Genomic DNA, 22821 nt, shown 5'->3' with positions numbered 1-22821 from the left:
CTTTAGGGAAACCAGGGCCTACATCCAACGAATCCACTGCTTAGGTCCATCCATGTGTGCTGGGCTTACAGGTAAAAAGTATCTGATAGTAGGCCTGGATTCTGCTCCTGACCAGCGGTTTGTCTAGAAGAATTATTGAATCTTTCAAGCTCCTGATCCCAGTTTATCTGAAGCACTGTAGAATGAAGCTGGCAGTAACTTCCACTACTGAGAGGCTACACGTGGTCAATAGGATAAAATACACACAAAACAAAACATAGTTACCACATGATCAATCACTAGGAGTGGAAAAACCCAATACAAAACCCGCCGGGGATCCCAAGACAGCATTGCATTGGCAGGAACTAGGAGGAGGACGAACCACAGAGAGATAGAGCCAAAAGGAACCTCGGTGACCTTGGATCCAAGCATGCTTGCGGCAGAGAGAAAAGTTGGGGAAGGCTGAATCGCTTCCAAGGCTGCACAGTTTCCTGGTAACACAGCAAGGCTCAACCTCAGGTCTAACCCCCAAATCCCTGCCACAGTTCACTCACTGCAACCCATCTAGCTGAGGACAACCTTCTCACAGAAACAGGGAGCACCCTGGAACAGCCTCCGAATTATTGCAGAGTACCAAGACAGTCCTGGGTGAGGAGGTGGGAGGATGGATATTGAAGAGTCCCTGGACCTAGGAGTAAGGGGGCTGGCTTCTCAATTACAAGCGTGGGTGGGTGGCGTGCAGCATGTAAAAGACCGCAATGATTGACAATCAACTATCTCAACTTCGAAAAGCAAATGGGTCACATTATACGAGGTGAATCTCTTTTCTCTCAGCTTGCTGCTATGTGGAAAGAAATAAAACCTGTGGTTTACGGACTAACCTAATCCTTGCTCTACGAAGGCCTGATAGACTCCTATATCCATATGTCTAGATACACCTCTTCGACACTCAGTGGCATTATTTTTGGGGCCCAGGGCCACATTAACCTTTGCCTAGCATAACAAGGCAAGGAGCCAGGTGCCTGCAGGTTCTAAAGTCTGGCATTTTTACTGACTCCAGTCACCCGGAAGGGCACAGAGCATTCTGTACCTCCTGCAGGGTACCTGGGCAGTGACAGGCCTGGACTTAAGAGTAGTCGATGTCGTGGCCCAGAGCCTCGTTTAGAAGCTAGCCCTTAACTTGAGAGAAGGTTCTTCACAGGGCAGGACACTCCCAGGTGCACTGCCAAGCAAGTGGGGACAGCTCTGGGTAGGGCCCCAAAGCAGAACGGGGACAGTAGTCTACAGCAAGAGAGATAAAGGCTAGACCCCTGAAAAGCCTGTTTGGGACTCACCCATGTGATCAGGAAATCCAGTGATTTTAATCAACATTTATGGAGTGCCAAGGGCTACACACTGTTGCTGGGCACTCTGGCTAACTCACAGAGACAGACAAGAAGTGATCGCTGCCAGGCTAGTGCCTTTGAGGCACTGGCAGTCTGCTGGGGAGGGAAATCATGTGCAGATATAACTTAACAGTTCTCTGACACCTCCTGGGAATGTGCTGTACATGTGTCCATTTAAGAGGACACGTGTTTGGACTGGACAACCAGAGCTTCCCTGTCCAGCCCCAGTCAAGCCATATATTATAATGAAGCTGAATTTCTCATTTACAGCCTGCACACAATATATCAGGCATAATACTAATTGCTATATATTCTTCCAGGAACTCCAGGCAGTCATACTATTATTTCTGTCCCCGTTTATAGATGAAGAAATTAAAGCTTCAAGAGGTTAAATAGGTGGCACACCTAGGCATTTGTCAAATCCCCCAAGCCTGGATTACATCCCCCTTGTGCCCACCCTCAATTCTCAGAGGACTGTGCTCCAGCTGCCCCAGCTTCAAAGCAACAGCATCCACCTCTGGGGGGAATGGGCACCTCCATTCCCCAGGCCCACAGGGTAAGGAGGACACATTCCGAAGTCTGTGACCTCTGTGGCATGAGGACAGGCTTTGGCACCCACTCAGCAGGCAGACTTTCTCAAGCAGCCTCCCTCTGTCTGCCCATCTCTGTGCATTCCTAATGTGGCCAGGCTGTCGTAATGGTCTGAGGCCCAGCCCATCTAATGGACTGAGACTAGCTTGGCTGGTGTGGGCCGGCAACAACCCTGGTTTAATGGCAGCAGGAAAGGCCCTCGGAAGCTGAGCCTGTGTGGCTTCTGGACTGTGTTTCCTTCCTCCCTGACAAGCAGCAGCCTGCACCCCACCTTCCCTGGGAAACTTGGTGACTGGGAGGGAGGGAGGTTGGAGGTGGGGGCGAGAGGCTGACACCAAGGTTCTAGGTGCAGGAATCAGAGGGAGAACTCGGTTGAATCAAGTTCTCCACACCTGGCTCCAGGAGATCCTCTGAGCTTGCTTCCTCTCTTCCAGTTCCCGCTCCACCTCCCTCGCTGGCCACAGGGAACACATGATGTGAAAAGAGGTTGGGAAAAAGTTAGACGTGCATAAATGTGACCAAACAGAGAACTCTGGGTACCTAGGCCTGCTCGGGCAAACTGCCAAGTGAGACTAGCGGCCCCATGTCCCAGATATGGGAGCTAGGAAGCTGCATGGGGTGGTAGGTGCCGGAGACGGCTAAAGCTCACCATTAGAGGACCTACTGGTGACAAGAATTCAAAGAGGGGGAAGCACACTCAAACGAGTGTCCCATCAGAGCCATTCCTGGCAGTGTGCCCAGGTTCTTGCTGGCACTTGGTGACCCAGGCACTGCCTGGTGCCAAGATTATGGCCTGGTGGGCCTGGGCAGGGAACCTCAAGGTAAATGGAGCCCCAACCCCCACAATGAGGACTGTCACCCGCCCTAAGCTGCCTAGAATCAGCAAAAGCACCTCTAGTGTGGCCTGCAGGCAACAAGCAGAAAGGCCACCGGCATTTCCCCTGTCTGCAAAAGAGATCCCCTGAGTGGAGCTGGGCAGAGGCAACTAGCCCTCTGGGCTCAGCGGGACAGCAGGAGGGTGGAGCTGGCTGGTACAGGCTGCAGAACAAGGGAGCTAAAGAGTGTCTTCCGGAAGCCAGCCTGCTACGATCCAAGACGAGGCAGCACCGTTGGCCCTGGTGTGCCACCCTTAACTGCCCTCAACCCTCCCCCAGCGCCCCTCTCTCCTCCTCCCTGGGACTTGTGGAATCCAGATCATTCCTTGCATTGTCCCCTGTCTTAATGACCCCTCCAAATGCTCTAACCCCACTCCAGACCCCATCTGCAGCCTCAGGATCCCTGGCTGCAGAGGCTACAGCCCTGAGGTCATGGGTGCTATCAGCATGGTAATTCTCCAGTCACCCAGCCCCCTCCTGCTTCTCTTAAGAGTGCTCAGAGAAGCATCCCTACAGGGAGCCCTGGAAGGCAAAGTGTGGGCTGGATCCCACAGCCAGAGAACACCTGGCTGACTAGGGAGGTGGCTTAGGCACTTTTATCTTCTCTAGCTCCTTCAACCCCAGGCCACCCAACATCGGGTTTCACAGGGTACCTTGGGCTGCTGTGAACTCACCGGAGAGGGATCTTGACTCGGAGGTAACGATCCACAGCAATAGCGAGCAGAGCCAGGATGGAGCTCTGGGTGAGGATGAGGACAGGGCAGGCCACCATGAGGCAGGTGTGGAAGTAGGTCTGTGGCCCAATGTTGATAAGGATGGCCAGTGGAATAACCAGAGCGCCAACGGCCACATCAGCTACCGCCAGCGACACGATGAAATAGAAGGTGGCATCGCGAAGCGCCTGGTTCACCTTCACAGCCCAAATCACCAGCACGTTTCCAGGCACAGAGACCAAGGCAATGAGCACCTCGATGCCAATGTAGGCAGCCTGGAAGGCTGAGATGTAGGGCGGCATGGTGGGCAGGCCCTGGGCACATCAGCAGACAGGCGCCCTGGGGCACGAGGCCAGCACCTGTGGTCAGGAAGCCTGCAGTGGGGATGCCAGCCTGGGAAGGAGGGGACATAGGCAGCCCTGCGAAGATGTGCCCCAGTTAGCAGATGCAGTGCCTGCCCAGGCTGGCCAGGCACTCAGCCTCACTATCTGCTTAACCTCTGTCCCCTCCCCTTGTCCTCAGAGGTTCCATTCAGCAACTTAAAATAGCAACACTCACTCCACCACTGGCTTTTGTATCAGGTGTGAGGTGGCTCCCAGGACACTCACTCCATAAGGATCCCCTATGCATCCGCAATGCCCACAGGTGTCCGCCGACCCAGAGGCAGGGCGCTCACCATCCTGACTGCCAACCAGCAGGGGGTCCCAAAGGCGTTGCCTTAAGTTCCCTGGGCGGCTTTCCGGAGCCGCGCCGGGCAGGGCTGGGCTCTGGGCACCGTGCGCGCACCGGCTCATCGTTCTCCAGGCTCCCGCCGCTGCACTCCCAGCCCGGCCTTTCAAGCAATCACATGGTGCGGCAGAGGCTCAGCCCCGGACGCTTTTAAAGAGGTAGTGTCCTGTTTCGTACCTGGGACTGGATGGCAGGCATGAATCTGAGGGACTAAGCCCAGGACCTGACGGGTCCATAGGCTCTTATTCCCCGCCTGTGCGCACGCCTGCCTGCCCGGTGCCCACCCACCTGGGACGCCTCTGGAGCCCGACTCTTAACAGTCCCTGGTCCCGCTCCACCTTAGAATCCTTGCCCAATCTACTGCCCCATGGGGGGGGCATTCCAGTCGTTTCATCCACCCCTTTCCTGCACATTCATGGTGCACGAACTGAGACACAGACTTACCCAAGGTCACACCAAAGCTGTCAGAGCTTCTGGCCACCTGAACTGTTTTGTCAAGTGTCCCCAAATCTCTAAACCTTGGGCAGTCGCTCCCTCAGAAGATGCCAGGAGAACCCAGAGCTAGCCTGTTAGGTCCAAGGGGATGGTAGCCAGCCGAGACTCCACTCTGGCGCCAGCGCCTTCGTCGCCCCCAGAGCGGGAGCTGAGTGACAATCGGGCTCCGCACACCGGGAGGGGGAGGGGGCGGGGGCGGCGGCGGCACCCGCGGGCCCCTCCCTCGTCGCCCTCCGTCTCCTCCCCTGCCCCCTCCTCTAAACAAAGGAAGTGATTCTGTGTGAGAAAAGCTGAGAAAACATGAGCTTCTCCAATGGTGTGATGTATGAATCCGGCCTCGGGACAGTACGGAGGTGTAGCCTCCCGTGTTCTCTCACTCTCTTCTCAATGCCGCAGGAGGGCGGGTGGCAAAGCCCTGATCACCTGCGGGACTCTAGAAGGCCCCGGTCTCCCACAAGCACCAATGGTTGTCGGCACGGCCCCTCCCCTAATCCCAAAACCTACTCTCTTCAGGAAAGCCGTGCCTGCACTGTCAGGAAGGTACAGGCTTCCAGCTCACACGCTACTTTGCAGGCGGTCTCCTGAGTCATTATATCCCTTTCTCATCCATCTTTCAGAAGGCTTGTCAGGCTCTCAGCATTTCCATTTTGCAGATGAGGATCCTGAGGCTCAGAGAAGTGACCCCGCTTCTCCTTATCACCACCGTCAGTGCCACACTGCGGCTCCTTTCTTCCCCTCTTCTTCCTCCTCCTCCCTTTTACCCTAGCACCTAAGACCACACAGAATCCAGTCCTGTCCCTTGTGTTCCAGAAAAAGAAGCAGTCTGGGAGAGGAAAGGAACTTGCCAAAGACTACAGGCTCCTTAGTCAACCAAGCCACTGCACAGTGCCCTCCCCCACGCTGCCCCTAGCTCTCCCTCGCTTGCTTCCAGTCAGTAGGCACTGGCTCACACCCAGCCCCAAGCCTTCCCTCGCAGTGCCTTATAGAGATCCCACCCTGAGAAATCCTGTTTGCATGTTGAGGAAGGGCCTGGACTCCACAGTAGCTGGGTCAGTGAGGCTGGGGGAACCCCAGACCCTACTGCTCCCTTGCTGAATCTCAGGATAGGAAGGAGGGAAAGCCACTGCTTCTGCTGAGATTTGCTGCAAGATCACAGTAGGAAACAGGCTCCAGACCTGTGTCTGGGAGGAAGGGTGAGAGCAATTCAGTTGTCTTCAGAGGAGGAAGCCCAGTGTGGGAAAGACAGCATCTGCCACCATCAGAGAACCAGAAATCTGCGTCTGATCACTAAAGGGCAGTCTTTCTGCAAAGGCCAGCTCACAGGTACCCTCCCTGCCTACCTTCCATTTCTCCCTGCTTCTAAGAGCAAACTGACATTCTACCACTGCCCACACCCTGTCAGCAAGAGGTTGAGGTCTGTGTGGCATCTCTGCCTCTTGGCTCTTTCTTTCCTTGCCTCAAAGCCTTTAAGGCACAGTCTTCCTCTTTTAATTAATTTAAATTTTTTAAGACAAGGACTTGCTATGTAGCCCAGGCTGACCTTGATCTCAGTCATTTTAGCTCTACTTGCCCAATGCTAGAATTATAGATACAATCCAGTACCATGCTGAGCAAAGAGAGTGGGTTTTGCTGCGGTCTGGTTGGTTGGTTTTGTTTTATTTTGTCTTGTTTTGGTTGCTTGTATGTTTGTTTGGTGCTGAGGAACGGAACTCAGAGCGTCATGCACACTAGCTAAGCGTTCTACTACTGAGTTATACCTGTGATCCTGTCTTGAGTTTTGATTTGCCTCTTGTTAGTCAGCCATATGGCAAACCCAGTGTGGGGTAGGCAGAGGCCTGAGGGAGAGGAGGACACTGTGGAAGGACAGAGGCAGAACAGAAAGAGCCAAGTGACTGGCTGGGATGGACGCCCTGCCAAAAATGTGATGCTGTTTTTCACACATGCCCCAAATCCCTGACTAGATGACCCTTCCTGATTTTCCACGCCTCCATCAGAGCCCTGATTTCCTCATCTCTAGGATGGCTTGACCAGGAATAGCACCTCCTAGAAGGCTATGAGAACTGTATAAGCGGGTGTAAGGAGTGTTGCGCACAGACTGTGTATTAAAAAGGCAAGCAGAAGGCCAACAAGATGGCTCAGTGAGTAAATGCACTTGCTGCCAGGGACCTACAATATGGAGAGAACTGTTCACCAAAGGTTGTCTTCTGACCTCTACATGTGCACTGTAGCACACACACACCACACACATGCACTAAATAAATAAAATGTGATATAATCTTTAAAAAAAAAAAAAGAAGAAGCAGGCAGTGCCAGACCAATGGGGAGAAGGGGAGGGAAGGAGAGTCCAAAGTTCAAAATACTGAAATCTGCCCTGTGCTGATAGTGGAGCTATGTTGGGACCAAATCCCACAGGTACCAGGCTTGAGTGCCCTTAAAAGTACCCAAGTGAAAACTTTTACTAAGCATGAGACATTGGGGCAAGATGATGTCACAGGAAGTGGAAAGGTTCCGGGGCCCAGTCTTCACCCAATTTCTTCTCAGTCCTGTCTTTTTCCTTCCAGGCCTCCCTGGCCCTGGTCTCTCCACAGTGGTCTTGGTAAGCATGGAAGGGAGGGCAGAGGTGAAAAAGCTACTGGGGCAACCCTCTTCAGCAGCCCTGAACCTTCTTTCTGGAGTTCTTCACATTGTCCCCCCAAATTCCCCAAAGCCTACCCACCCTTGGGGACACCAACAAGGAGAGAACAGGTAGGTGTCAAGGTTTGGGTTGACTCTTGGAAGAGCCTGGAGAATGCATGAGGTCTTAGGAGTCTCCTCTAAAGCTAGGCATGACAGCTCATATCTGTTTCCTCAGCTCTAAGACGGCTTAGGCTGGAGGATCAGGGGTTCAAGACTAGCCTGGGTTATATAGTGAGCTTCTGGCCAGCCTGGGTTACCTAGTGAGACTCTGTCTCAAAAAACCAAAGACTTCTAAGGCTGGGAGTAAAGTTCAATTGTAGGGTGCAACTTGAAATACAGGAAGTCCTCTGTTTCATTCTCTGTGCCATTAAATAAAAGAAATAGAAAAAGGAAGGAGAAATATATATTCCTCTATTCTCCTCCAGCAGGCAGATTATTCTGGTTCCTATGCCATGATTTTCAGCGTTGCTCTGGGCACTGCATGCACAAGAAGTCCTGGATAAGAACGGAAGTCAGGACAAAAAGACTGCAGGATAGAACTCCAGTTCCAGCCATCCTGGAGGTGATTCCCTGGAAGCTCCCTCCTTTTCCAGCCAAGACCTGTAGGTCTCTTCCTCCCTCTCTCCCCTTCCAGCTGCCTGAGAAAGGGGCTGAGGTCATTTCTTTTAAACCCACATTGTCCCCATTCATCACCTGTTCCACTCAGTGACAGCTAAGAAGCCCCTTCTACATATCAGAGGGTAGGCTGGGATAGGCAGGAGCCTCCAGAAAAAGGTTGCAGGCATAAGCACAATGCCCCCCATGTATAGTTCTCTCTGGAAGGATGAGGGCAAGCCTCTGACCTCTGACTTCCGACCTCAGTCTTTCCCACCCCCACTTCTGCAGGGTGGAACAGCAAAGGCAGTGGAGGAAAGGAAGGCCATGCCCTCTCGTGTGGGGATCTTGACACACTGAAGACACCCAGGAACTTGGCAGAAGGGCCCCAAAGTGAGGGAGAAGGATCAGGGCTCCTTGGGGTCTTGGGGGAACCGTTTCTGCTTTAGGCAGAATTCCATTTTACATATGTGTCATTGTTTTCATGTGTTTGTTTGTTGTATGACTTGGTTTGAACATGGATTTTATAAGCCATGTGGGAAAAAAAAATGAACATTTGAGCTTTAACCCAGTGCTTCCATGGACAGACCAGAGAAGTGAAATCCAGAAATGGAATAAATTTACCCAAACCTCCCTGTAAGTCAGGGCACAACTGAGACCTGGGGAGGAGCCAGGAGGTGAAGAGCTCGGGGGAGCCCTATCTGTCAAGGGGCAGAGAGAGTCCTCTGGCTTTTATTGGTTAATGAATAAAGAACTGCTTTGATCCTCTGGCAGGGAAGAACAGAACTAGGAGAAAGCTAGGCTGTATGCTGGGAGAAAGAAGGGTGGAATGAGAAAGAAGCCATGGAGCTACCGGAGACAGATGCTGGGAACTTAACCCAGTAAGCCACTGCCACGTGGTGATATATAGATTAATAAAAATGGGTTCAATTAATATAAGAGTTAGCCAATAAGAAGCTAGAGCTAATGGGCCAAGCAGTGATTTAATTAATACAGTTTCTGTGTGACTATTTCAGGGCTAAGCTAGCTGGGCAGCCAGGAAGCAACAAGCCATCTTTCTCCAACAGTCCTCAGCTTCCAGCTCTCTCCATCTCACCAGGAAGTGGGACAGGATGCAGACACATCCTGTGGGAGCCAGGGACCCATGCCGAAAGCACAAGAAAGGCCTTACACAAATGTATAGCAGTTGGCCGTCAGGAAAGATTTTCCCACAGACAGCATCTCTGAACTGCTCACTACACACCTAGGAGGTAGCAAAACTGGAGCTCTTAGCTCCAAATCACAGACAAGTCAAGCTTAGCAAGGCTCAAATGAAGCCATGTGCATGGCTGAGACTGGAACTGGTATCTTAGGTTCAGCAAGGTTGGGATGAGATCTCCCTGAAGGAGAACCTCGGCAGCCTACTTCATTTACTCGGCTGTACTGCCTGAAACCCACTGTGAAGGGGGCGGGGGGCGGGGTACCACCTGCTCAGAGTCTGCCAGAGCTCACGGTTGTGTGTTCCAGGTGCCACAGACTAGGCAGGGCGCTTCCTGAGCAGGCACTGGCTGGACAATTTCCAGAGAAAGCAAGTTGAGCCTGGGCCTGAGGAGGGGCAGAATGGTCTGTGTTTGTGGGGAAAGACAGGTGGCATGGGAAGGACCTTTGTGGGTAGACAAAACAAACAGCTTGGAGGTGCAAAGTGTTTGCTGTATCTTGGGGAAGATGAGGGGCTTGATGAGGTCTGGGCAGCATAGTGACAGTGACCAAACCTCCAGGGTGGGGCACCAATAGTGCCAGAGGTCTCAGCTCCACCTTTAGCATGGGCAAGCGCAAAAGTTCCCCCACATTCCCTGACTCCAATTCTCTTATCCTGTAGGAGAAATAGCAGCCCTGTCTCTCTTGTTAAAATGAAAGTACATCTCAGAATGTAAAATAATCAACCAATCATAACCTACTTTGTTGGTATTTGAAAGCTCTCAAGGATTTTGAACAGGGGACCGAAGGACCTGGAAGCTGCTACTTTGTTTCTTACCGTTCTGAGGATTGAAGCAGGGCCTGTGATTGTCACTGTACTACTGAACTTCGGCCTAACCCAATCTAACTTAGAGAGAAAATCCAAAGGGGCCTGGAGGAAGGAGGTGGAGGCTGGACATGTGTCAGCAGCCTTAGTCAAAGACAGTGTGAAACTGAACAGGAGAGGAGCCGTGGGAACAGAGAAGATAAACAGATGTTGCATGAAAGGCCTCCTGGGCTCAGTGGTTGCCCAAGCACAGCATCCAGGGAAGGCAAAAAGGTAAAGATGGTCCAGGGGAAACACTGATGGCGGATGAAAAAGACACTGGCAATGCAAACACGGGGGAGGTCAGGTGAGAGGTGACCCTACAGGGTTCCTGTGGGATTCTGGAAAGACCAAGAGTATGAACAGGAATCTGGTCATCTCTGTCCAACTGGGAATAGAGACTTTGGGGAACAAGATTCCCCCTGGGAGTGGGGGGTGGGGTGGGGAGGAGGGTAAGGCTGCTGAAGGAATGGTGTGAGGAAGCTGGGCTGTGGCTCCTAGAACCCGGAGGGAAAGCTGCCAGAGGGGAGTGGAGGCATTTCGGGAAGAGAGATATTGAGCAGCCTGAGAAGGAAGCAGTCATACTTGGGTGACAGGAAGGGAATGGAGACCCGGAAGACTCCTCATGGGTGTGTGAGGGCCTCTGAGGGGTTAAAGCTGCTGCAGTTAGTTCACGGTGGAAGTCGTGGGTGCAGACTAGTCTTTGAAAGAGCTTGGCAGGGAAAAGAACAAAAGATGGATGGTTAGCTGCAGGAGAAGGAGGTCAAAAAGAGGTTGGTTTTAGCAGCGGGGAGATCTGAGCATGCTCCCAGCTTCAGTGAAGACGGCATAACGAGATGAATCAGAGGAAGAGATGCTGGGCACAGGCCAAACTCTCCACACAGCCTCTGCGTGCCCATGGGGACAGAAGCAGATCCACCGCTGACCAGACTCGGCACTCTGCCCGCAGACCTGGAAACCCCTGCTTCCTCCCATCCCCAAGGCTGCGGGTCCTTTGTTGAGGATTTCAGGGATGCTCCCAGGCCTTTGCAGGGATCTATCTCTGTTGATGCACAGCCTTTCACATCAATAATGACTTGTCCTTGCCCTGCACCAGCTCCACCCTCTGGTGGCCATAGCCCAGTCCACACCCCAACCCAGCTCAGCAGACACCCATCATGAACCTCTTGGCTTCCCTGACCCTATCTGTAGCTAAAGAGGCCCCCCTGGATGATCTAATTGCCACTCTTTGCCTTCCAAAGGACACAGACTGGATCCGCCCCTCGACAGACTTGGCAGAACTTATGCCACCCTGGGCAGCCCACTTTGCCCTGAGTAGCATCCTTCCTGGACTCCTCAACATGACCTCTAAGAAGACAAGGGAAAGTGACCGTCTGCTTCCCCTCCCCTTCACTGGGCAGAAGTGGAAAGCAAGGCAGGAGGAGATCATGTTAGAGCTTAGGCCGGCTGGCTTCCAAATTCTCTTTGCCGCCCCCATTCCTCGCCAGCCAGCCATCGCTGCCCTTCAATGAAGAGAAGCAGCCCTGGCACATTCTGTGTGCTTCATCATGGAGAACCAGCCCTCGAGATGTGCCAGGAGGAAGGCAAGATGGATTTTCACAGCAGTGTTACTCGGAATAGCTTAAGAGCAGAAACAAGCCAAATGCTCACCAACTAGAGTTACCAGAATACATTCAGGACACCCAGTTAAAAAAATGTTAGCAGCTTTATTGAGAAACAGTCTAAGTATCACAAAGTTCACCCATCTAAAGTGTGCGGGCAGTGGTTCTGAGACGAGATTTACAGACTTGTGTAATCACCACCACCATCTCATTTTAGAACACTTTCATCATCTCCCTCCAAAAATCCCTGTGCCCATTAGCAACTATGCTCCCTCCCTCCCTAGCCCCAGACCACACAAATCTCTGGTGGGAAAGGCTGAGACAGAGTCTCACTATGTAACCCAGGCTAGCCTCAAATTTGTAATCCTCCTGCTTCGGCTTTCATGACTTGCTAGGATTAAAGGTCTGAACACCATGCTCGTGACAAACTGCTCCTTCCATGGATTTGCCTGCTCCAGATACTTGCCTGTGGTCTTTTGTGACTAGCTTCCTGATACTCAAATACCTTATACTCAACAACTTCCTCCCCCTCCTCCTCCTCCTCCTCCTCCTCCTCCTCCTCCTCCTCCTCCTCCTCCTCTTCTTCTTCTTCTTCTTCTTCTTCTTCTTCTTCTTCTTCTTCTTCTTTTATTGCAGAAATCAGAGGGATAACATGGGAGCCGGTTCTCTCCTTCCCCCCCTGGGCTCTAGGGATCTAGCTCAGGTCAGCAGGCTTGCTCATCAGCTCTTTTACCCACTGAGCCATCTCACCAGATCAGTACTCAGTTTCAATGGTTGAATAAGATTTCATTTCATGGACAGTCCACATTTTGACTATCCAGTCTTCAGTTGATTGGGCCTTTTGGGCTGGTTTCACTTTGGGGCTATTGTAAACAAGGCTACTACAGAAGTTCAGGCATAAATGTGTACATGAACACACACAGCTCGGGGGACAACAGCGGGGACTGAGAAGCAACGGTAGTTAGGAGCACAGCGGCCTTACAATGGCCCTCCAGTGTGGTGCCATGTGTACCAATCTGAGGCATGAAGGCTGACGTGGAAGCCAGAAAAGCTCTCTCCCTGCCAAGCAGAGCGCCAGCTGGGGTGGAGCACCGTTTGTTCAGCTGAGGCCCTAGGGCAGTGAGCATGTCAGAAAGCCTGCGACACACACATTTTCATAGGCTGTGTTCCAATCCAGCAGGCATGGAAGTGAGGCATGCAGACAGTGAATGTTCACTCATTCCTCGCTCCTCCAAACCGGTCACACAGGCTTATTCCCTCTGCCTGTCTTTTCCTGGCCCCGGTTTCCTGATCTTAAGCACAACTCTAAATGCCTTTCTACAGACACTCCCTTCAGATCCAGAAGGAACTCGCACCCGGAGCAGGGTCACTTGCTTAATGCCAGGGAAGAAGAGAGGTAGCCTGTGGTCCAATCATCTGCCCCCTCTATGGACCCACAGATCAGAAATTAATTCCTATTCCTAAATGCCACTCATTCGATCTGGTTGCTCATGCTGGTGACACAGAGGGGCCTTCCGAAGACTAGGCTTCTTCATTTCCCCTTCCCTGATACTCAGGGCGTCGCCCGCCAGTGCTAGGCAAGCCCTCTACCACTGGGCTATTTCGCTGACCCCAAGTTGAACGATCTCATCACACAGAACCGGTGTCTGGGGCACAGTAGCGTACGGCCGACAGTCCAGAATGAAGTGCTGCAGGACAGTGTGACCACGTTGTCTTTGGGGTGGGGGTGGGGGGCTCTTTTGCCCCTCGCGGCTTCGAGAATGACAGGACAACGATTTTCCGTTTCCTCCAACAGAGAAACTGCGGAGCGCCGCTGCCATTCTGCGCCCTTGGCTGGAGCTCTGGGTCCCTCTGCTGGAGGGATTGGAGCTTGGGCGGGTCGTTGAGCCCGGAGGGCGGACCCCTCAGGTGACATCTAAGAAGACCATCTAGATAGAATACAGTTGCTGGAACTCAGCTGAAGGGCCAAGGGACCAGTCCTAGGAATGCCCAGCAAGCATGCCACCCCGATGGTGACTCTGGCCTCCGGATGCCCAGCCCAAAATCCTTTGCTCCCACCCTGCTACCTCGTGTTTTCAGGCAAAATCTCCTGAAAGTGCCCAAAGCGCATGTTCTGGGAGCCCCTAACACCCGCCCCTTCCCCCTTCCCAGGACGCCCTGGGAAGATCTCCAAAGAGAGGATTCCCAGCACCCTCTGCTTCCCACCAGCCTGCCTCAGGAATCTGCTCTCCATGCTGACCTTCCACCTCCAGTACTTCTGGGAACCTTCATCAGGGACCAGAACCCTTGGTCTGCCAATTCACCTCAAAGGCTGTGAGCTCGGTCTCTAGGGCCTAGTAAATCTGCTCAAACGTCCTGTCTGAGAACGGGACCAAGAAGCCTCAGTTTTCCTGCCTGTAAAGTAGAAACTACAGAATTTTCTGAATGAGCAGCTGGGAAAGTTCCGTGGTATTGGGGCTGGTAGCACTTGAGCACCAAACACATATTCACATGTATTGACATTTGCAGCTCCTCGGCCCCTCCTACCCCTAACACTTAACTCGGGAGAAACGGGTTAAGTACAGTAGGCAAGAGCGAGTTCTCCACAGACAAGTACGGCACGGCCCCGCCACGTGTTTGAGATTTCCCCAGCCACGCCACCTCCTTGCTCTTCCACTCTGTCTCCAGGGGGAGGAGTGGCAGCTGCTTCCCTGGGCGGCCCAGTCCCTGACCCAGCCAAAGGCCGGGTACAGCTGCTGGAGCGGCCTGAATGCCTCAGGTTTAGGGCTCCACAAAGGACAGCTGGGGCTGGAGAAGGAGGAGAAGGGATGAAGATGGGCACCCTGCCCACCGAGTGTCTTCCCTCTCCTGCAGCTTCTTATCCCTTTCCTAGCAGCCGGGGACCTCTGACCTCACTCTTGCCACAGCTGTGGGGGCGGGGGGGGGCTGTCCTCGTTCCCTCCCGTCTTCTGCTCTCTAGGGCCTCCACCCCCACCCCGTTCCCTCTGTCGCCCACATGCTGCCCAGCTGTCCCTGCCCCTGTGCTGGGCACTCGGCCCGCCTGCAGTACTCATGAATCGCCAGCATTCACACTCTGACCCCTCAGCCTCCACCTGTTCCCCTCGGTCTGGGCAGCAGGGCTGTGTGGCCCCATCTGTTGTCCTCCATCTAAAACTCAGGGCAAAGACTCCACTTCAAAACTCCCCACTTCCACCTGCCTACAGTGGGCAGGAAGGCCTGACTGAGAGACGGGTTCCAATCGGGAGGGCTTCATCTTCTCTCTTCCCCAGGCCACCAAGACTGTCCCAAACAACCTACAACCTGTCCTTCCACCTGAAGAAAGCTAAGCGCCCACTTTCTCCAGAAGGACCTTTGCATATTTAAACACATTCTAATTTCATTTCCTCGTGGCCAGACCCTTTATCAATGTACACTGGCAAATAGAAAAACAAGATAGTGGGAAACTGCGTGTGTACACGTGCATGATTGTGTTTGTGTGTGGGTGTGTGCCATAGTGATTGAGGCATCTCCCAGCCAAGAACACGTTAGAGTTCTTTGTTCTGCAAGTGATATGGGATGTACTTTTCTTTCATTCACTTTATTATGTTTTTCTAAGACAGGGACTTACGTTGCCCAGGCTGGCCTTTAGCTCCTGATTCTCTCGCCTCTGCCTCACAAGTCCTGGGATTACAGGTGTGGACCACCAGGCCTAGGCTAAATATACTTTTCTTAATTAAAAAACAAAAAAGTGAACCCAGTACAGTTCAGTTCAGACCAATACCCTCCCCAGATCTTTCGGAGCAGAAGCAACCACTATGACCACTTCGGGGTATTTCCAAGCATTTACTATATATTTGAATAACCTGCCTGCATGTGTTATATATGCACATATATTATAGCACTCACGTTACTATGCAGGTTTGAGTTTGTATTGCCTTTATGTAAGTAGTAACCTACAAATAGTCTGCAAATGAGTTTGTTATAAAAAGCTCTACCTGGGCCAGGAAAAAGACTCGGTGGACAAAAGCACAAGCTGCCAAGCCTGCCAGCCTGAGTTCAGTTCTAGTGCTCCATGCAGGGGAAAGAGAACTGACTCATGAGAGTCATCCTCTGACCTCCACAAAAGCACACACACACACACACACACACACACACACACACACACCAAACAAATAGGTGTAGAAACAGAATTTCAAAGGCCTACCTGTCTCCATCAGCACACACAGTCCTGCAGTCCCTTCTACTGCTGCTTCCTGTCCCAGCATGGGCATGTGTCAGGCGTCATTTTGTCAGCATCTCCTATGACAGCCATCTCCTCCACCCCTGTTTTCCTCCCATCATAAGCAAGATGTCCTTGTAACAAGTCTGAGCCTTCTCCAACCTAGCTCTTCCTGGTCCTTCTTGGCCCTGAGTCCCTACTGCGTGAGAATAAAAAGTGCTACCATTTACACTGTTTCAAAAGCACAATGCCCTTAGATCATTTTAAAGATAAAATTTTAGTCACCTTTTTCCAAGATCTTGTAGCCTAGTCAGGTGATTCCTCTTTCCACACAGAAGGGATGAAAAGATTTGGAAGAAGAAAAGGGGATGGGAGTGAAGGAGTAAAAAGGAAAAAGAAGAAGAAGAAGAAGAAGGAGAAGGAGAAGGAGAAGGAGAAGGAGAAGGAGAAGGAGAAGGAGAAGAAGAAGAAGAAGAAGAAGAAGAAGAAGAAGAAGAAGAAGAAGAAGAAGAAGAAGAAGAAGAAGAAGAAGAAGAAGAAGAAAAGGAGCAGAAAATGTGCTTCCTTATCCCAGCACTGTTTGCAATAGCACCACGGCCATCTGCCAGAAAGGAAACAGTTAAAGGAAACATGGTGCGTCCACTTGGTGGAATATTATGAGATTATTAAAGTGGTAATTGTGAAGACTGAGGAGGAGCATGGAAAATACTTCTATATTAAATTTAAAAGCAGACTACATAATTAAAACTCTGTTATGGTTACAAGTATGCAGTGGGAAGAAGGCACACAAAGGTAGGAGGGAATATAGACCAATCCAGCCAGCCGGGTTGGACACCATGGTAGAAGTCCCTGTGCGCTGATACTGTTGCTTACTACAGCCGGTCAGCTGCTACAGCGCTGTCTGTGTAACAGATGGCTGATGTTTAAGTGAAGCAGCAATAGAAAGAAGACAGGGATGGGAAGGAAGGTGAGTGGGGATGGGGGGATGGCTAGTTTTATGTCAACTTGACACAAAGTATAGTCCTCAGAGGAGGGAGCCTAATTGAGAAAATATTTCTGTAAGATTGGACTGTAGGCAAACTTGTAGGGCATTTTCTTAATCAGGGATTGATGGGAGGGGGCCCCGCCCACTGTGGGTGGTGCTATCCCTGGGCTGGCGAACCTGGATTCTATCAGAAAGGCTGAGCAAGCCATGGGGAGCAAGCCAGTAAGCAGCACCCCTCCATGGCCTCTGTATCAGCTCCTGCCTGTTGAAATAGGAGGAGCGGCGGGGCTGCGTCCCCAACACCCTGGCCGCTTGGCTAGCTTATGCCTGAAATAACAACACACAAACTGTATTCATTTAAGAACTGCTAGGCCCATGAACTCTAGCCCTTACAGGCTAATTCTCGCACCTGGACTAGCCCATTTCTAATGATGTGTGTAAGCACCCCAAGGTGCCCTTACCGGGAAGATTCTAGCCTAAGTCCATCGTGGGTTGCAGCTGCCTGGGAGAGCAGAGCATGGCGGCTGTCCGGTCCCTCTGGAAGCAGCGCAGAGTCTGACCTCACTTCCTCTTCCGCCCAGCATTCTATTCTGTTTACTCCTCCCATCTATGTTCTAACCTATCAGGGCCAGCCAAGCAGTTTCTTTTATTGCTCAGCCAATGAAATCAACAGATTGATATGACACTCCCCCATCACCTGCCTCCTGGTTCCTGTCCTATGTGAGTTCCTGTCCTGCCTCCTTTTGATGATGAGCAGTGATGTGGAAGCCTAAGTCAAATAAACCCCTTTCCTCCTCCAGCTGCTCATGGTGCTTCATCACAGCAGTAGTAACCCTAACTAGGACGAAGGGGGAAGAAGAGCTGAGTGGGGAGGAAAATGAGATTGGGAGATTGTGTTTAGAAGGCTCAGCTATATAACAATGTAACAGCCAGTGTCCTTTAGATGCGTCTTTCTAGACTCTTCCGGCTGACAAAGTTCTCACTGCACACAGAAGCTGGCATCCATCATCTGATTCTCCCTGACTATTCCTTCTAGTACTATCTGAAGTCCACCAGAGAGCTAAGGCCACCACACATGGCAGTCTAGTGGAGTGTGGAAGGCACAGACATAAACACATGCAGAACTATAACAGCTATTGGAAAGCACTAAAATAATATGTAATCTACTGGAAGTGGGAGATGTAGCATCCCAGAGGGCTTCTCAGAGTAAGGACATTTAATGTGACCCTCAAAGGGTGGGCAGGAGATTGCTAGGCAGAACATTCTAGGGAGAAGGCACATATACAGAGCACTGGGGCCTAAACACACCAGCACCACATACCTTACCATTGAAGATGACTAGACACGGGATTCAGAAGGAACAGGGGCCAGAAAGGAAGTCATGACTTATACACAGAACAAGAAGGAGAAGCATCTGAGAGTTACATCAGAGCAAGAGCACCTTGATTAGTTGGGTAGGGGCAAACCCCTGGGATGGCGAGATAGCTCAACAAGATGCCAAGCCTGATGACCTGAGTTCAATCCCCAGAATCTAATGGCAGAAGGACAGAACTGACTCCTGCAAGTTCTCTGGTCTCCCCCTGCCCTCTCTCTCTCTCTCTCTCTCACACACACACACAATGTAATTTTAAAAATTTAAAGAGTGAGCCCTTTGAGGCAATGAAGAACACAAACAGGAGTGGAGCAGAAACATCCTCAGGTAGAAACGATAGCATTTTCCATTCGCTCAGTGAAAGCCTTCGGAGAGGCTGAAGTCAAGGGACATCCTAAGAGGGTAAGACAGACAGAGAGACAGACCCTTACAGATCAGCCTGGAAACCACACAACAGAGACAAGCCAATGTGGTCATCACAGCCAGAGATGATGGCTGTGGGTGATATCCAGGCAAGTTTAGAGCGGCCCCTAGGATGCAGTCTCACGCTTTGAGGGAACTGGGAAGGGGCTCAGGGACAGAGGGAGCTGCCAGCTGTGTGGGAGAAAGAGATGAGGAGCTGTCGGGGGCAATGACCATCTTTACTTGGACTTCTGGTTCGGAGCATTCTAAAAGCACAGTGTGCCCTGAGGACCCAGTGATCCTTCCCATGAGTCATTTACACAGAAGTCTCTGGAACACTACCTAGCACAGTGTCCAACTCAAACAAAGAGCACAGACAAGCACAGCAGTTCATCTTCATCAGTGCCTTTCCCCATCTCCCCATGGCACATGCCCCTGGCCCTGAAAGGCTTTCCAGAGGAGGCTTCTGACGAAACTATAATCCAGTCTACCTTAAAACTGCTAGTAGGGTGGGCGGTGGTGGGGCACACCTTTAATCCCAGCATTAGGGAGGCAGTGGCAGGCGGATCTCTGAGTTTAAGGCCAGCCTGGTCTACAGAGCGAGTTCCAGGACAGCCAGGGATACACAAAGAAATCCTGTTTCAAAAAACCAAAAAAAAAAAAAAAAAAACCTACTAGTGTGGCTATAACTATGTGAGTGCCAAGTTCCCTGCAGTAAGATGAAGGGAGAAGGGTGGAGGCAGAGAGGCCTCAGTGGGTTGTCCCCAGGGAAAGATAGCTGCATGAAAATGGAAGAGCATGTTCTACAGGCCTGGCAAATATAATCCTCGCATGATGCTACTGAGGAAATTACCAAAATTGTGCATGTTTTTGTTCTTGTGTGCAGGCTTTGAATGAGAATGTCCCCTCTATGGTCATGTATTTAAACATTTGGTCCCCAGTTGGTAGCACTATTTGGGAAGGCTTAGGGGGTGTGGCCTTGCTGGAGGAAGTTCCTTGGGGTGGAAGTCATTTTAAGGTTTCAAAGGTTTGCCAGTCCCAGTGTTCCCTGTCTCTCTGCTTTTTGCTTATGGTTTGAAGATGTGAGCTGTCAGCTTCCAGTTCCAGTTCCAGCCACCACTGCCTCCTGCCTGCCACCCCGTAGTCACCACCATTGCAGACCCTAACCCTCTGAAACAAGAAGGCAAAATAAACTCTTTCTGCCCACAAGTTGCCTTGGTCCCAGTGTTTTGCCGCAGTAACAGAAAAGCAACTGATACATTGTGCTTCAGCTCTGAGTTAGCAGGTACTTCGGCAGAGGCTGAGGATGGAAACACTGTTTATGGTGATGGTGTTGGTTGGTAAATTCATGGAAACTTACTAGAAAGATTTACTGAGCTGCTAGCCCAGAAGAAGGGCCAAGGGAATTAAAAGGCTTTCAGGGACCCAGCTCGGCAGACTGCAGCTTTTAGGGCTATTCAAGACATGTAAACACTCAAAGCCTGTTTGACACACTGCCACCGCTGATGTTCATGTTGAACGTGTGGCCTTGGGCCTGACCCTGGGACTGCGCTTGTTTCTCTCTGCAGGACCATCTGCAGCTGAAGAGAAATGGAGCACCATCTGATGGGCACAAAGTCACACGGCAGGAAAGGGACTCAGATTTGACAAGTATGAGTTTGTTTCAGGCTTATATTTTTAAGAATATAAAAAAATATTCTTTGGCCATTTTGTACATGTATCTTGAACATACGTACCCCCAATACCACCCTCACTGCCCAGATTCTCCCCAACATGTCCCCTTCCTGCCTCCATGCCCTCTTCCTTTTTGTTAATAAGCCACTAAATTCAGCTAGTGCTGCCTGTATGCATACAGCATGAGCATCCTCACAGTGGCCACATCCCCAAAGAAAACTGATTCTCCCTCCCTCCCCTAGCAGTCACCCACTTCCCAGCCAGGGTAGGGCCAGGATGAGGGATGCTGACTTACTCGGTCTTGTGCAGGTGGCCACAGCTGCTAAGTCCGTGTGTACAGCAATCCTGTCAAGTCAGAAGAGTCCTGGGGCACTCCTGGAGCCTCTGTTCCTTTTGTTGTTTTGTTTTGTTTCGAGACAGGGTTTCTCTGTGTAACCTCCCTGGCTGTCCTGGAACTCGCTCTGTAGACCAGGCTGGCCTCGAACTCACAGAGCTCCATCTGTCTCTGCCTCCCAAGTGTTGGGGTTAAAGGCGTATGCCGCCACCACTCAGCGATCCTCTGGTTCTTACATTATTTCCACATCATGTTCTGTGATATCCCCTGGCCTTAGGGGGCTTGATATAGACACCCCACTTGACACTTGATGGTCAATGTTTTCAGCACTCTGGCAGGCTGTGAGTCTCTGCATTAGCGCAGCCCGCTGTAAGACTGAAAGTAGCCCTCATCTGTGGCTGTAACGTAGCAGTTTGATAACATGCCCATTTAACATAACAACAGTCATCAGGCACCCAGGGCCTATGATTTCGTAGCCTTGTGTGTTTATTTGCTTGTTCTTAAGGAAGGATCTGGTAGACCAGGTTGGTCTCCAAATCACAAAAAATTTTGCCTCTGCTTCTGAAGTACTGGGGTTAAAGGTATGTACTAAATTGCCTAGTTCTTTTTTTTTAAAAAGGATGTTTTGTATATGAGTGTTTACGTGTGTGTGTGTGTGTGTGTGTGTGTGTGTGTGTAGCATATGTATGCTTGGTGCCCTCAAAGGCCAGAAGAAAGCATTGGATCCTCTGGAACTAGACTTACAGATGGTTATGAGTCAATATGTAGGTGCTGGGAACCAAAACCGGGTCCCCTTCAAGAGCAGCAAATGCTCTTTAACACTGAGCTGTCTCTCCAGCGCCTCGCTATGTGCTTTCAATCAGGCTTACAGAACCAGGTATAGAATCCTTTCTGCATAGCTGGCCTCAATTCAATGAGAAAGCCTGCCAGGAGTGGGGGCGCACACCTTTAATCCCAGCAGTCGAAGAGGCAGGTAGAACTCTGTGAGCTCCAGAGCTACACAGTGAGACCCTTTCTCAAAAAAATAAATAAATAAGAAGAAAAGGAAAGAAAGAAATAAGGAAGGAAGGAGAGAGAGAATGAGAGAGAAAGGGAGGAAGAGCAAGAAGGAGGGAGGGAAGAAGGAAGGAAGGAATTGTGCCTTTCATAGAGACACTCAACGAGATTAATTTCAAAATATAAAAAATGCAAAGCAAGATGTACCTCTTGGTGCCATCACGGCATGACTGTTATGGAGGAACCTGATGATTGGTGCCATCACGGCATGACTGTTATGGAGGAACCTGATGAGGTGAAAGCAAGCTGTGCTCTCCCAGAAAACAGTTCATCCGGGTATCATGATGCATGCCTGTAACTCCAGCACTCAGGAATTCCAGGCCAGCCTGGGCTATGAGAACACCAAAACAACAGGAAATGGATGAGGAGGAAGTGGGGGAAGGAAGAGAAGATGAAGAAAAAGAAGGAGAAGGAGCCTGCTTTCCTAGAAATTTAGAGAACACTGGGTAAGTCCCAGAACCTGAAACCCATTGTATTCAGGCCCACTTTTCTCCAAGTGAGACCCACCCTGAGAGCCATCGTGGCAAGTGCATCTGAAGCCTTTACTGTGCTCTGAGTACACCCCGAGGCTCCGTTTATTACATACACACTCTCGTGGACTCCACATCCAGCACAGACCTGCAGAAATGCATGTCTGCATGCCACTACTAAATCGAGTTCTTCTGTACTGCAGGCAACAGCCCAGGCATTTGCTCCGGCAGCATAGACTTGCAGGAATGCACGTCTGCATGCAGCTACTAAGTCCAGCTCTTCTGTACTGCAGGCAACAGCCCAGGCATTTGCTCCGGCAGCTCCACGGCGGTTGTTAATTTTTAAAAGTTAGAGACGTCAGTTCTGAGGGATAGCAGAGTGGTTTATTGACCAATCCTCTCAGCAGGGACAACAACAAATACTGGACCGCATATCTGAAACCTCTTTTGAAATGCATCAATAAACAAGACAGACTGAAAGATAAACTCCAAATCCTAAGGTCACATGAAAGGAATCCAGAAAGGCAAGTGTGGCACCAGCATCACGTAACGGCCTTCATGTGTGGCCTTCAGTTTTCATTAACTCTCAAGGCTGCAAGGGTTTGTCACTGATGGGGTCTCTGGCAGGTGACCCCACCCTCAGCACAAACC

At 51.0% G+C, this 22821-nt stretch overlaps 1 protein-coding gene and 1 long non-coding RNA gene across 10 annotated transcripts in view; one reads left to right on the top strand and one right to left on the bottom strand.

Annotated features, from left to right (window-relative positions):
• Positions 1-4902, bottom strand: part of Adora1 (adenosine A1 receptor) — a 36186-nt gene extending 31284 nt beyond the window's left edge. Inside the window, exons 1-2 of one of the 4 annotated variants that reach the window (XM_050147655.1) lie at positions 4717-4902; positions 3505-3962 (exon numbers count right to left, since the gene is read on the bottom strand). In XM_050147655.1, coding sequence (XP_050003612.1) covers positions 3505-3845 — 341 coding nt within the window. In that variant the 5' untranslated portion in view covers positions 3846-3962; positions 4717-4902. Of the gene's footprint in view, positions 1-3504; positions 3963-4151; positions 4444-4716 lie in introns of those variants that run through there. The other 3 variants (XM_050147658.1, XM_050147656.1, XM_050147657.1) reach the window with 3 other exon arrangements.
• A 386-nt stretch (positions 4903-5288) lies between these two features.
• LOC126505003 (uncharacterized) lies at positions 5289-12200 on the top strand. 6 transcript variants are annotated; one of them, XR_007592781.1, is made up of 4 exons: positions 5289-6090; positions 7329-7512; positions 7869-8045; positions 9993-12200. It is a non-coding gene; the product is annotated as an uncharacterized lncRNA (long non-coding RNA). The 6 variants fall into 6 exon arrangements; XR_007592780.1 differs by lacking the exon at positions 5289-6090 and having other exon boundaries at positions 7106-7512; positions 9993-10312; positions 11320-12200; XR_007592782.1 differs by lacking the exon at positions 5289-6090 and having other exon boundaries at positions 7106-7363.
• The last annotated feature ends 10621 nt before the right edge of the window (positions 12201-22821 follow it).

The sequence above is a fragment of the Alexandromys fortis genome, unplaced genomic scaffold (assembly GCF_014885135.2).
Source record: "Alexandromys fortis isolate MF-2015 unplaced genomic scaffold, M_Fortis_MF-2015_v1.1 scaffold_58, whole genome shotgun sequence".
NCBI classification, from domain to species: Eukaryota; Metazoa; Chordata; class Mammalia; order Rodentia; family Cricetidae; genus Alexandromys; species Alexandromys fortis.
This window is presented reverse-complemented; position numbering and strand designations above follow the sequence as displayed.